The 13,038-nt window shown below is 42.0% G+C and overlaps 1 protein-coding gene and 1 long non-coding RNA gene across 3 annotated transcripts in view; one reads left to right on the top strand and one right to left on the bottom strand.

The window, feature by feature from the left end:
• The first annotated feature begins 355 nt into the window (after positions 1-355).
• LOC133400082 (metal transporter CNNM4-like) overlaps positions 356-13,038 on the top strand; it is a 66,663-nt gene continuing 53,980 nt past the window's right edge. The window contains 3 exon segments of the mRNA XM_061672311.1: positions 356-961; positions 4,081-4,407; positions 4,409-4,928. Coding sequence (XP_061528295.1) covers positions 395-961; positions 4,081-4,407; positions 4,409-4,928 — 1,414 coding nt within the window. The 5' untranslated portion in view covers positions 356-394.
• LOC133400083 (uncharacterized) lies at positions 3,926-6,147 on the bottom strand. 2 transcript variants are annotated; one of them, XR_009768289.1, is made up of 3 exons: positions 5,806-6,147; positions 4,299-4,585; positions 3,926-4,189 (listed from the first exon to the last, which is right to left on the bottom strand). It is a non-coding gene; the product is annotated as an uncharacterized LOC133400083 (long non-coding RNA). The 2 variants fall into 2 exon arrangements; XR_009768290.1 differs by having other exon boundaries at positions 5,810-6,147.

Raw genomic sequence — 13,038 nt, 5'->3', positions numbered from 1 at the left:
ATTCGGGTCGCGGGCGTGCCGGAGCCTATCCCAGCTGACGCTGGGCGAGAGGCGGGGTACACTCTGAACTGGTGCCAGCCAATCGCAGGGCACATATAGACAAACAACTTTTCGCACTCACATTCACACCTACGGGCAATTTAGAGTTTTCAAATAACCCTGCCGTGCATGTTTTTGGGACGTGGGAGGAAACCGGAGTACGACACCAAGTCCATTCGGTTTAAAAACAAAAACTTCACAGGGAGGGCGACTCGGTCAAGGGTTTCGTGGTGACGTCTAAGCAGGCTATTGGCCAGCTTCGACATATGGAAATTAGCAAACGAGAACGGTGACGTCAGTTCCCCCGCTCCCCTCCCTCCTCCGACACAGTTGACAGTCAGTGAGCGAAACAAACATGGCGACGGCGTCGAGGGGACGCGGGTTTCTGCGAACTTTACTGCTCTTTACTCACCTTGCGGCGGGTGTCCGGGCCGAGGCGGCGTTGGCAGAGCCGCGGGCCGCCACGCGGATTCTCGGCATGCGGCTGGAGCGTAGCGACACGCCGGCCGGGACCACCGAGCGTGGGGCGATCCAGGTAACTGAGGGCAGCGACATCCTGGTCCGGTTCTACGGGCTCCACTTGTTCCCGAACAGCTCCGCGCTGGTCCGCTTCACTGAGCTTTACTCCAGCGAGACGGAGGACGATGCCCACGGCGCCGTGGAGGTGCCTCTCAACCGGACGTGCCCGGAACACAGCAAGGACCTGGTGGTGAAGGGCACCATGAGCGTGAGTAACCGCAACACCTCCGGGCTGGCCACCGTCACCGTCAAGCAGCTCCGCAAGAGCGAGGTCGTCAAGGTGTTCGCCCTGTGCGTGCGGGACCCTCTGGACCCCCCGGACGTCTGGACCCAGTTGGACGAACGGGACGGCCGGGTGCGCGTGGTGGAGGTGAAGAAGTCCCTGCTCCCCGTGTGGCTCCAGGTGAATTAGAGGTGGTAAAAAGTACTCACACTCTGTACGTAAGCAGAAGTACAGATGCTTGTGTAAAAATAAGAATAGTAAAAGTACAAGCATTGATTCAATTCCTTTACTTTAGTAAAAAATAAAAAGTACAAACTATGAGCTGTACTTAAGTAAAAAGGGCAAAGAAATTGTCGCAGTCAGACACCATACCCGTTTTGATTGGTTGACACACACACACACACACACACACACACACACACACACACACGCACACAAAAGTGCTCACACTGTCAAGTTCATTTTAAGTCTAGTGTATTTATTAAATCACAAAAGAATATCAAATCTCAAACATCCCCACAGCTCACAATAATCAACAACATACCCTGGTCTAGCTCCCCCATCCGAGCAGGGAAAAACTCTGAGAAAATCCAATATGCGGGCAAAAAAGGAAGAAACCTTGAGAAGGGATCATATAACCCCAATTCCAATGAAGTTGGGATGTTGTGTTAAACATAAATAAAAACAGAATACAATGATTTGCAAATCATGCTCAGCCTATATTTAATTGAATACACTACAAAGACAAGATATTTAATGTTCAAACTGATAAACGTTATTGTATTTAGCAAATAATCATTAACTTAGAATTTTATGGCTGCAACACGTTCCAAAAAAGCTGGGACAGGGTCATGTTTACCACTGTGTTACATCACCTTTTCTTAGAACAACATTCGATAAAGGTTTTGGAACTGAGGACACTAATTGTTGAAGCTTTGTAGGTGGAATTCTTTCCTATTCTTGCTTGATGTACACCTTCAGCTGTTCAACAGTCCGGGGTCTCCGTTGTCGTATTTTACGGTTCATAATGCGGCACATATTTTCAATGGGAGACAGGTCTGGACTGCAGGCAGACAATTCTAGTACCCGCACTCTTTTACTACGAAGCCACGCTGTTGTAACATGTGCAGAATGTGGTTTGGCATTGTCTTGCTGACATAAGCAGGGGTGTCCATGAAAAAGACGTTGCTTGGATGGCAGCATATGTTTCTCCAAAACCTGTATGTACCTTTCAGCATTAATGGTGCCTTCACAGATGTGCAAGCTACCCATGCCATTGGCACTAACACAGCCCCATACCATCACAGATGCTGGCTTTTGAACTTTGTGTCCATAACAGTCCGGATGGTTCTTTTCCTCTTTGGCCCGGAGGATACGACGTCCAAAATTTCCAAAAACAATTTCAAATGTGGACTCGTTGGACCACAAAACACTTTTCCACTTTGCATTAGTCCATCTAAGATGAGCTCGGACCCAGAGAAGCTGGCGGCGTTTCTGGGCGTTGTTGATAAATGGCTTTTGCTTTGCATAGTAGAGTTTCAAGTTGCACTTGCAGATGTAGCGTCGAACTGTATTTACTGACATTGGTTTTCAGAAGTGTTCCTGAGCCCATGTGGTGATATCCTTTACATATTGATGTCGGTTTTTGATGCAGTGTTGCCTGAGGGATCGAAGGTCACGGGCATTCAATGTTGGTTTTCGGCCTTGCCGCTTATATGCAGTGATTTCTCCTGATTCTCTGAACCTTTTGATAATGATATGGACTGTAGATGATCAAATTCGAAATGTACGTTGAGGGGCGGCACGATTAGAGCGTATGCCTCACAGTTCTGAGGACCGGGGTTCAATCCCCGGCCCCGCCTGTGTCGCGTTTGCATGTTCTCCCCGTGCCTGCGTGGGTTTTCTCTGGGCACTCCGGTTTCCGCCCACATCCCAAAATCATGCATTAATTGGAGACTCTAAATTGCCCGTAGTTGTGAATGTGAGTGTGAATGGTTGTTTGTTTGTATGTGCCCTGTGATTGGCTGGCAACCAGTTCAGGGTGTACCCCGCCTCCTGCCCGATGATAGCTGGGATAGGCTCCAGCACACCCGTGACCCTAGTGAGGAGAAGCGGCTCAGAAAATGGATGGATGGATGTACGTTGAGGAACAGTGTCCTTAAACTGTTTGACTATTTTCTCACGCACTTGTTCACAAAGAGGTGAACCTTGTCCCATCTTTGCTTGTGAATGACTGAGCAATTCAGGGAAGCTCCTTTTTTACCCAATCATGGCACCCACCTGTTGCCAATTAGCCTCTTCACCTATGGGATGTTGCAAACAGGTGTTTGAAGAGCATTCCTCAACTTTCTCAGTCTTTTTTGCCACCTGTCCCAGCTTTTTTGGAACATGTTGCAGCCATAAAATTCTAAGTTAATGATTATTTGCTAAAAACAATAAGGTTTTTCGGTTTGAACATTCAATATCTTGTCTTTGTAGTATATTCAATTAAATATAGGGTGAACATGATTTGCAAATCATTGTATTCTGTTTTTATTTATGTTTAACACAATGTCCCAACTTCATTGGAATAGGGGTTGTAGATGGAGGGATCCCCCCCTTCCAGGATGACCAGGCTACAATTAATGCCGAGAGGGCAACATTTATCACACGATATGGTGCCGTACAATGTTAGTTATAAGAGCATGAGAGTCACCGCGCGGGTAGACTCCTCCAGGGAAGAGGTTCTTTCCGGTCAGTCGATGCAGAATCCCCCACAGCAGTGCATCTGAGGAAGATGTCTTCTTCATATCTTGGCCCTGTCGGTCGATGCAGAATCTAATAATTTTAAGTCTTAATTCAAAATTTCAACAATTATACAGAGGTAGCCGCTCTAATTTACATGAGAAGAAAAAAACATCACTGGGCATAGCTTTGCAACAACCGCAAGATAAAGAAGACTGTTTAAATACCAATTCTAATTGAACCAAATCTTGGAAATAAATTGGTCGGTTCATGGATTAAACAGCTGTTGTGAAAAGGACTGAAACATTCAACAGATGCACATGTGCGTTCAAAACTTTAAAAAGGTCAAAATAAATTCACCTGTAAAGGTTATGAGGCATTTTAGGTTTATCCTGAAATTTAATTTCAAAGCCCAATCACCCCAACTTTTTGTGAATAGTATCTGTTTTCAAATGTGGTAGTAAAAAGTAAGAAGTCGTCAGAAAAATAAGTACTTAAGATACCTGAACGACTACTACTTAGTAAGTAAGTACAATAAGCAAATATTTGCACTTGCTTTCTTCCCACCACTGCAGGTGATCATCATCTCCTTCTTGCTGGTCCTGTCGGGCATGTTCAGTGGGCTAAACCTGGGCCTGATGGCTCTGGACCCCATGGAGCTGCGTATCGTGCAGAGTTGCGGCACTGAAAAGGAGAAGAAGTATGCCCGCAAAATTGAGCCCATTCGCCGCAAAGGCAACTACCTCCTGTGCTCGCTCCTCCTGGGCAACGTTCTGGTGAACACGACACTCACTATTCTGCTGGATGACCTGACCAAGTCAGGCGTGGGCGCAGTGGTAGCCTCCACAGTGGGCATCGTGATCTTCGGTGAGATCGTGCCCCAAGCACTGTGTTCACGCCACTGGCCTGGCGGTGGGTGCCAACACCATCCTGGTCACTAAGCTGTTCATGCTGCTCACCTTCCCGCTGTCGTGGCCCATCAGCAAGCTCCTGGACTGTGTGCTGGGCCAGGAGATTGGCACTGTGTACAACCGCGAGAAGCTGGTGGAGATGCTGAAGGTGACGGAGCCCTACAACGACCTAGTGAAGGAGGAGTTAAACATGATCCAGGGGGCGCTGGAGCTGCGCACCAAGACGGTGGAGGACGTGATGACGCCGCTCGGCAACTGCTTCATGATCCACAGCGACGCTGTGCTAGACTTCAACACCATGTCGGAGATCATGGAGAGCGGCTACACGCGCATCCCCGTTTACGAGGGCGAGCGTTCCAACATTGTGGATGTGCTTTTTGTCAAGGACCTGGCCTTCGTCGACCCGGACGACAGCACCACGCTTAAGACCATCACCAAGTTCTACAACCACCCGGTTCACTTTGTCTTCCATGACACCAAACTGGACTCCATGCTGGAGGAGTTCAAGAAAGGTTAGTGGGGTGGGGGGGGGGCATGGAGATAATTCTGTTACACAGTCAATCTGTGGCCGTTCTAGCGTTAGTGTTAACTGTCTCGGAAGCCTCCCCATCTCCTTCCGATAAATCATCCTCATGGCTAGCTGTAACCTCGCATCTAGCAATGTGCTAAACCAACCAGTCAACCTGGGGCAAGACCGTAATCATCCATGTGGGTTAGCAGTCAAATCATAGGTAACGACAACATTAAGGCTGGAATTTACACTTTTTTAAAAAATCGATTAATCTGCCGATTATTTTTTTTATTAATCTGATTTTTAAAAAATCCATTCCTTTATTGAAAAAAAACAGGACATTTCAAATTAACAGTGCAAAAAATTCAGAAAGTGATAATGATTCAGTTACTGGTTTGATCCATAACATGTCAGAAAATAGGCAAAAATGTTGATTTTTGTTTTTAAAGTAAAAGATGTTTGCAAATGTCTTATTTGGATTAATCACAATCAAATTTCTCCCCTAAATTTTGTTTCTGAACTGCAGACAATTTGACTTGCGCTCTTTCCAGGCTTTCACGGAACACAGAATTTGGGGTCCTCAGGGTACGTTTGTACCTAATGAAGCATCAAGCGTGTGTAATCTCACGTGGTGGCCACGTGGATTAAGACCCGAGATTAGGAGTCGCTTGCATGCCTCCACGTGTGCAAACACCTCTTGAGACAATGTTCCGTTTCTTTGCGAGAGCACCAGAAACGGCTTCGTTTGAACTTTAATTATTACTTCCATTGTAGACATTAGTCAGGGACAGAGGTGGCAAAAGTACTCACACTCTGTACTTAAAGTACTGATACTATATCAACTGATAAACAGAAATTAACTTGATCTATCTACTTACCTACCTTACCCACTCTGTTGGGTCATTGTAGTTAATGCCCCCTGGTTCACATTCCTGCAAATTGCTGTTGTCCCTCTATTTTTTTCTTGTAAGACCCCAAGATCTCAATCGCGCACAGGTGCGCGCACACATACAAATCAACGTTTGTTGTCCACTCATGATGCTTCCTTTTACTTCACTGCACACACAGATGCACTTCCTCTTTGTCTTCCCAGTCAGACATCTTGTCTCGGGTCTGTGTTCAAATCGGCCGTAGGGGCTGTGGCGGCAGTTGTGGTTCAGAGGAGTTTCTTCCTGTCGTGTGTCACAGTGGCTGCTGCTGCTGCTGCTGTTGTTGTTGAGTGCAAGGTGGCAGTGGGCCAACAAAAAGCTCTGTGGTGCATCTCGGGCTGTCGAGGCGGGAGGGAGTTGCTACACATGCACACAAAAAACACACAAAGAAGTTACAGTTGTGCCTCGGGGCTGGGTATTCTTAAGAATCTCACAAATTGATTCGATTTTAATTCTTTAGGTTGAGATTCGATTTGGAATTGATTTAAATGCTTTGATGGCGATTCATTCAAGTAGAAATACAAAAATAAGAGTACCTGTTGACGGTTGTCAAGATTTACTTTCATGCCCATGTGAACATATGAAGTGTGTTACAAAATACCTTATGTTTATGTATTTCCTTTGTTCTGGAATTACACATGAATCCATACTGACCCTAAATTTCAGAGTTAAAGTTGAAGGCACTGGTTGACTTTATGTTGTTTGGTTGAATGCGGCCTCCGTCCATACAACCCGAATCACACGTAAAACGCTCCCCTCTAGCCAGGAGGTGAGCGGACTCAGAAGATTTGCTGAATCGATATTAAATTGGAGGAGAAGACGGAATGCAACTCACGATTATTTTCATGAACGATAAATAATTTTTTTGATTCAGCAATGATTCTGATAAAACAAATACATTTGCATTTCCCTTTATTCAAAACCGGACATTATTTCAAATTGTCAGTGCATAAAAGTGCACAAACAGGTTGCTGCGTGTACAACACACAAAAAGATACAAGTGTATGATATAGCCTAAAATATCTGCCAAATAAAGTTGCTGAATTGGGTGGGGACTAGGGCTGCAACTCACGATTATTTTCATAATCAATCTGTTGATTATTTTTGCAATTAATCGAATCAGATTAAAAAACAATTCCCTTTATTCAAAAACAGGACATTATTTCAAATTGGCGGTGCACAAAAGGGCACAAACAGGTTGCTGCGTGAATATCCCAGCGCTCTTAAAGTAATAAAATGAATATAATAAAAAAAAAAAAAAAGAAACTAAATAATGTCATACAGCTTTACAATAGGCCATGGACCAACACACAAAAACATACAAATGTGATATACATACATTCAATGTCTGCCAAATATAGTCACATGCAAAGCATCCGCCACTGGCCAGGAGATAAATTGATTCAGAGGATTTGCTGAATCGATATTGAATTGGACTGACTGAATGCAAATGCAACTCACGATTATTTTCATAATTGCGATTTTTTTTTTTTTGATTCAGTAATGAATCGGACAAATAAATTCAATTTGCATTTACCTTTATTCAAAACAGGACACAAATTGGCAGTGCGTAAAAATGCACAAACAGGTTGCTGAGTGAACAACACACAAAAGCATCCAAATGTATGATATAACCTAAAATATCTGCCAAATAAAGTTGTTGTTTTTTTAGGTACACAAAAATAGGTATTTTGTTTTGTTTAAAAATCATAACGATCCAAAACATACCAGCAAGACAACTTCTGAATTGCTTAAAACTTCGGGTTGCAAACCGGCCTCAGATGAGCGGAAGACAATGGATGGATGGATGGAGAAATAATGAGTGCTAATTTACTGTAATTGAATTACTTTATTTTGTGAATGCTCAAGCATTTATTATTCTGCCGCGTTTTTGACGGGCTTCTCCTTCGCCATTTTACTTCCGATTCACCCCGTTCCAACTTCGACGTGTTCGTAAAATTCACGCGACGCGTGCTATTACTCATCTAAGCCGCAACATTTTCACATTACCCACAATTACACATTTTACACCCAAAAAAATCCCATTAATTCCCGATGACACTTTCAACAAAATACTTTCACATAATTCTTTCACTTTTAAAACATTCAGCTCATTCAGAACTTCTTCAACACGCATTCCCCTATTCCCAACATTCCCATATTACCCACATTCCACATTTTTCACCCACATTTTACTGTTAAAACACCCACATTCTCCCCCATTCCACTCTAATCTGCCTTCTTCCCCCCTGCTTCCACATTTCTTCACCAATTCACATCATTCCACTTACTACGTTTTCCACATTCCCCACACTACCCATATTCAGCACTGTGCAACACTAAAATACCCTGCATTTTAGCCACAATAAGACAAATTCTACATTTTTAGCAAGTTTCCTTATTTCTCAACCGATTCCCACCGTTCCAACTTCTACGTGTTCAGCTCATTCAAGCGCATGAATTCAATCAGCATTTCAGCATTCACACGCAATTTCTCCAGGAATTGCACCTTCTTGTTGGTCGGTGACCACCAACACACATTTGTCTCCATTTTGCTCTGATAATACATGCGTTGTGATGTCGTCACCAGGGTAACGAGTGTATCCAGTCGTGTTTGAGTTAACGAGATGAAGCCTGTGATCGTGAAAGACGGGATGTGAAATGCTAATTATTGGCCGATACCGATCAGATCGGTGTAAAGTGTACTTATATTATACCAGTACTGGAAACATTCACTGCCATTGACGGCTTGAGAAGTCAAATATCCATGTTAACTGGTAAGGCTGGCTGTGATATAAAACAACGCTATTACCAGTGGTGTGGACTCGAGTCACATGACTTGAACTCAAGTCATGAATTTGACAACTTTAGACTTGACAATATGTTAAGACTTGCGAGTCCACTTGGACTTGAACAGCAATGACCCGTGACTTCACTTGGACTTTGAACCCATTGACTTGAAAAAACTTGCAATATTGACCAAATCACTGAAAAACCAATAGTTTGGAGCTTTACCTTTCTATAGCTATATGTGCAACTTTGTGTTTTACTATAGGGAAATATGATAAGTAACAACATAATGCTGAAGGCCTGAGTGATTATTTATTAGTGTTCCACACCATTATTGCTAATGTGTCGTTAGTTCTTATTAGCTTTTAACAGTTAACGCCCTGTTTGGCACGCTCTGGTTGAGGAATTGACCAAGAGCTCATTCTTTTATACAGTACCTAAAGTCATGGTTTCAATTAAAAAACAACAACAACAAGAAAAACCAAAAGGACAACATAAATCAACAATAGATGTGACAGCTAAATAAGGTATACATTCCAAGAACCATTGTTAACATAATAGAAACAACAACAATATTTAATGTAACAATAAAGACGTTAATTATCGCAAAAAAAAAATAAAAAAAAATGAACATTACATTGTTGGGAATCGCGCGGCTTGATGTCGCGTATGCTTATTTTTGTTAGCATTAGCAGCTAGGTTTGTGAGCAATCATGCAAATAGTTACACGGTGGGCCGGCCGTGCGCTGTCTGGGCTTCCTGTGCATTACAGTCTGGTTTAGTCGGTGTAGTGTTCTCAAGAATCAGTCTTGTACTGTGTTTCTTTTTTTAATCACTTTATTTACCAGTTGATCGGCACACTGCTAGCACCTATCTATCCGACATGAAACTACATTCTTCTTTGCGTCCTTTTCTTCGCCTCTTTTTGATGTAATATTTTTACGTAGTGCTCCCTAGTGTTCCGAGTGAGATAAAATTGTACCTCTATAACAAGATGAGATGTATTCCTCTTTTTTTTTATTAATGCCTTATGTTTTTGATACTTTCAAGAAATGCCACGTTTAAATTGAATTCTATTTATATTTGTTCAAAATTGCCTCATGAGAAATGTGTGTAGAAAAGAAAATGCAGTTTCCTGCTCGTTGCACAATGTGAATTTAAGAAGAATACTGATATCTAAAAGAGGAAACCAATAACAAATGACTCGAAAGGACTCAACTCTAAGTGTGGGACTTGCAAGTCTCGACTTGAAACTTGACTGGGGACTCGAGGGCAAAGACTTGAGACTTGCGACTTGCAAAGCAATAACTTGGTCTCACCTCTGGCTATTACTGTTCCTTTTGGCAATATCTTTGTACCTTTGAATTATTTTGTCACTTAGTGACATTTAAAATTTTCACCCGATCTCGATCAGCTGAAAATTGCATCAGGACAACCAACCCTAGCAATTATTATTCCTTCCGTCCATTTGCCAAATTAAGTGTGAAAAGGCCTGAACACACACGGGGCAGTAACACATTCAGTGGCTAAAAAAGTCTGCCAGGTTTTTGTGATGTTATAAATGAGATGGATAAATAATTTTCAAACACTTTTTACATCAATAATTAGGCCTGTGTCATTAGCCGCTAGTGGCTAATGACACAGCCGTCCAAATGGTCGTTGGCTCACTGTATAAAGCCGTAGGGCTGGGCCATGATGGAAAAAATAACAATCACAATTATTTTAATTGATATTGAAATCAGGATGAATACATTTGAATAGGTTATTCATTGCTTTCAAAACTTAGTGTTAATTTAACTACCAAAACTAAAATGTAAATGTAACTTAACCGAACAACCAGAAAATAAATGAATAACAAATAAAATCATATATTAAAAAATAGAAATACAAAACAAATAAAAATAAATACAGCCATGGCTAAAAACATTGGCACTCATGGGGTGACTGCTTTGTCTAATACAGTGATTCCCAACCTTTATTGAGCCAAGGCACATATTTTACATTTGAAAAATCTCACGGCACACCAACAAACAAAAATGTCACAAAAAGTGGATACACAAGTCAATTATGCACTTTCTGCCATCTAATAGAAGAGCATTTCTTTGTTCTGTCTGTCTTTATATGCCGCTGGCATAGATGGATTAAAAAAAAAACATAATTTGTTGTAAATAAATAATATTTTGACCAATTAAGTGAAATTTAATAACTTCCCGCGGCACACCAGAAGAGCTCTCACGGCACACTGGTTGGGAATCGCTGGTCTAATATATGTGTGAAAAAGAAAAATCCTTCATTCAATATTTTAGCATTTAGCAAATACAAATCATGTTGGTCATCTTAATTGACCTAAAACAGGAACATTTTAGTCTGATTTCATGTCAGACAGTCAAGGGTAAAAAAGACTTTATACGAAGCCATGAATGTATCTGCTGTTCCTGCTGTGTGTGCCTTGGCCTTAGGGGCAGTGTGGTGCGATGCATGCATGGAGCTGCATATTTACAGCAAGCTTTAAAAAGAGCAGAAGAAGACAGTCACAATAAAATGTTATGAAACTCATTTTTCACAGATTAGGAAGAATATATGCCTGTGAGTATTGTTACATCACCTGTTTGCATGTGTTATTACGGCATTTCTGTGTGACTATTCATTATTTGAAGGTAAATCCCTCCCGTGATCTAATGCTGTTAGCTAGCCTGTCAATAGGGTTTTTCCATTGACTGTTCTGGAGAAAGCTAGCGATTTCTAAAATGATGTGTCTTGTATTTAAATGTCCAATGTGTGTACTTCTTTTTTATATGCTTTTAGTTTTACAGTAAACTCCAACTGGGGTGTCAATAAACAGCTTAAAACACACTCAAGGAGGGCAGAAGAACATGCTGTCACACGCTTGCTACAACCCCAATTCCAATGAAGTTGGGACGTTGTGTTAAACAAATAAAAACAGAATACAATGATTTGCAAATCATGTTCAACCTGTAATTAATTGAATACACGACAAAGACAATATATTTAATGTTCAAACTGATAAACTATTGTTTTTAGCAAATAATCATTAACTTAGAATTTTATGGCTGCAACACGTTCCAAAACAGATGGGACAGGGTCATGTTTACCACTGTTTTACATCACCTTTTCTTTGAACAACATTCAATAAACGTTTGAGCACTGAGGACACTAATTGTTTAAGCTTTGTAGGTGGAATTATTTCCCATTTTTGCTTGATGTACAGCTTCAGCTGTTCAACAGTCCGGGGTCTCCATTGTCGTATTTTACGGTTCATAATGCGGCACACATTTTCAATGGGAGACAGGTCTGGACTGCAGGCAGGCCATTCTAGTACACGCACTCTTTTACTATGAAGCCACGCTGTTGTAACACGTGCAGAATGTGGTTTGGCATTGTCTTGCTGAAATAAGCAGGGGAGTCCATGAAAAAGACGTTGCTTGGATGGCAGCATATGTTTCTCCAAAACCTGTATGTACCTTTCAGCATTAATGGTGCCTTCACAGATGTGTAAGTTACCCATGCCATTGGCACTAACATAGCCCCATACAATCATAGATGCTGGCTTTTGAACTTTGTGTCCAAAACAGTCCGGATGGTTATTTTCCTCTTTGGCCCGGAGGATACGACGTCCAACATTTCCCAAAAAAATTTCAAATGTGGACCCGTTGGACCATAGAACACTTTTCCACTTTGCATCAGTCCATCTAAGATGAGCTTAGGCCCAGAAAAGCCGGCGGCCATTTATCAACAAGCCTAAGCTTGTTAAGCCAAGCCTAAGCTTGTTGATAAATGGCTTTTGCTTTGCATAAAAGAGTTTCAAGTTGCACTTTACGGATGTAGCGCCGAACTTTATTTACTGACATTGGTTTTCTGAAATGTTCCTGAGCCCATGTGGTGATATCCTTTACACATTGATGTCGGTTTTTGATGCAGTGCCGCCTGTCGGATCGAAGGTCATGTTGGTTTTCGGCCTTGCCGCTTGCATGCAGTGATTTCTCCAGATTCTCTGAACCTTCTGATGATATTATGGACCTTAGATAATGAAATCCCTAAATTCCTTGCAATTGTACGTTGAGGAACATTGTCCTTAAACTGTTCGACGATTTTCTCACGCACTTGTTCACAAAGAGGTGAACCTTGTCCCATCTTTGCTTGTGAATGACTGAGAATTTCAGGGAACCTCCTTTTATACCCAATCATGGCACCCACCTGTTCCCAATTAGCCTGTTCACCTGTGGGATGTTCCAAATAGGTGTTGGATGAGCATTCCTCAATGTTCTAATTTTTTTTTTTGCCACCTGTCCCAGCTTTTTTGGAACGTGTTGCAGCCATAAAATTCTCAGTTCATGATTGTTTGCTAAAAACAATAAAGTTTATCAGTTTGAA

Source organism: Phycodurus eques, chromosome 3, assembly GCF_024500275.1.
Source record: "Phycodurus eques isolate BA_2022a chromosome 3, UOR_Pequ_1.1, whole genome shotgun sequence".
Classification (NCBI taxonomy): domain Eukaryota; kingdom Metazoa; phylum Chordata; class Actinopteri; order Syngnathiformes; family Syngnathidae; genus Phycodurus; species Phycodurus eques.
This window is presented reverse-complemented; position numbering and strand designations above follow the sequence as displayed.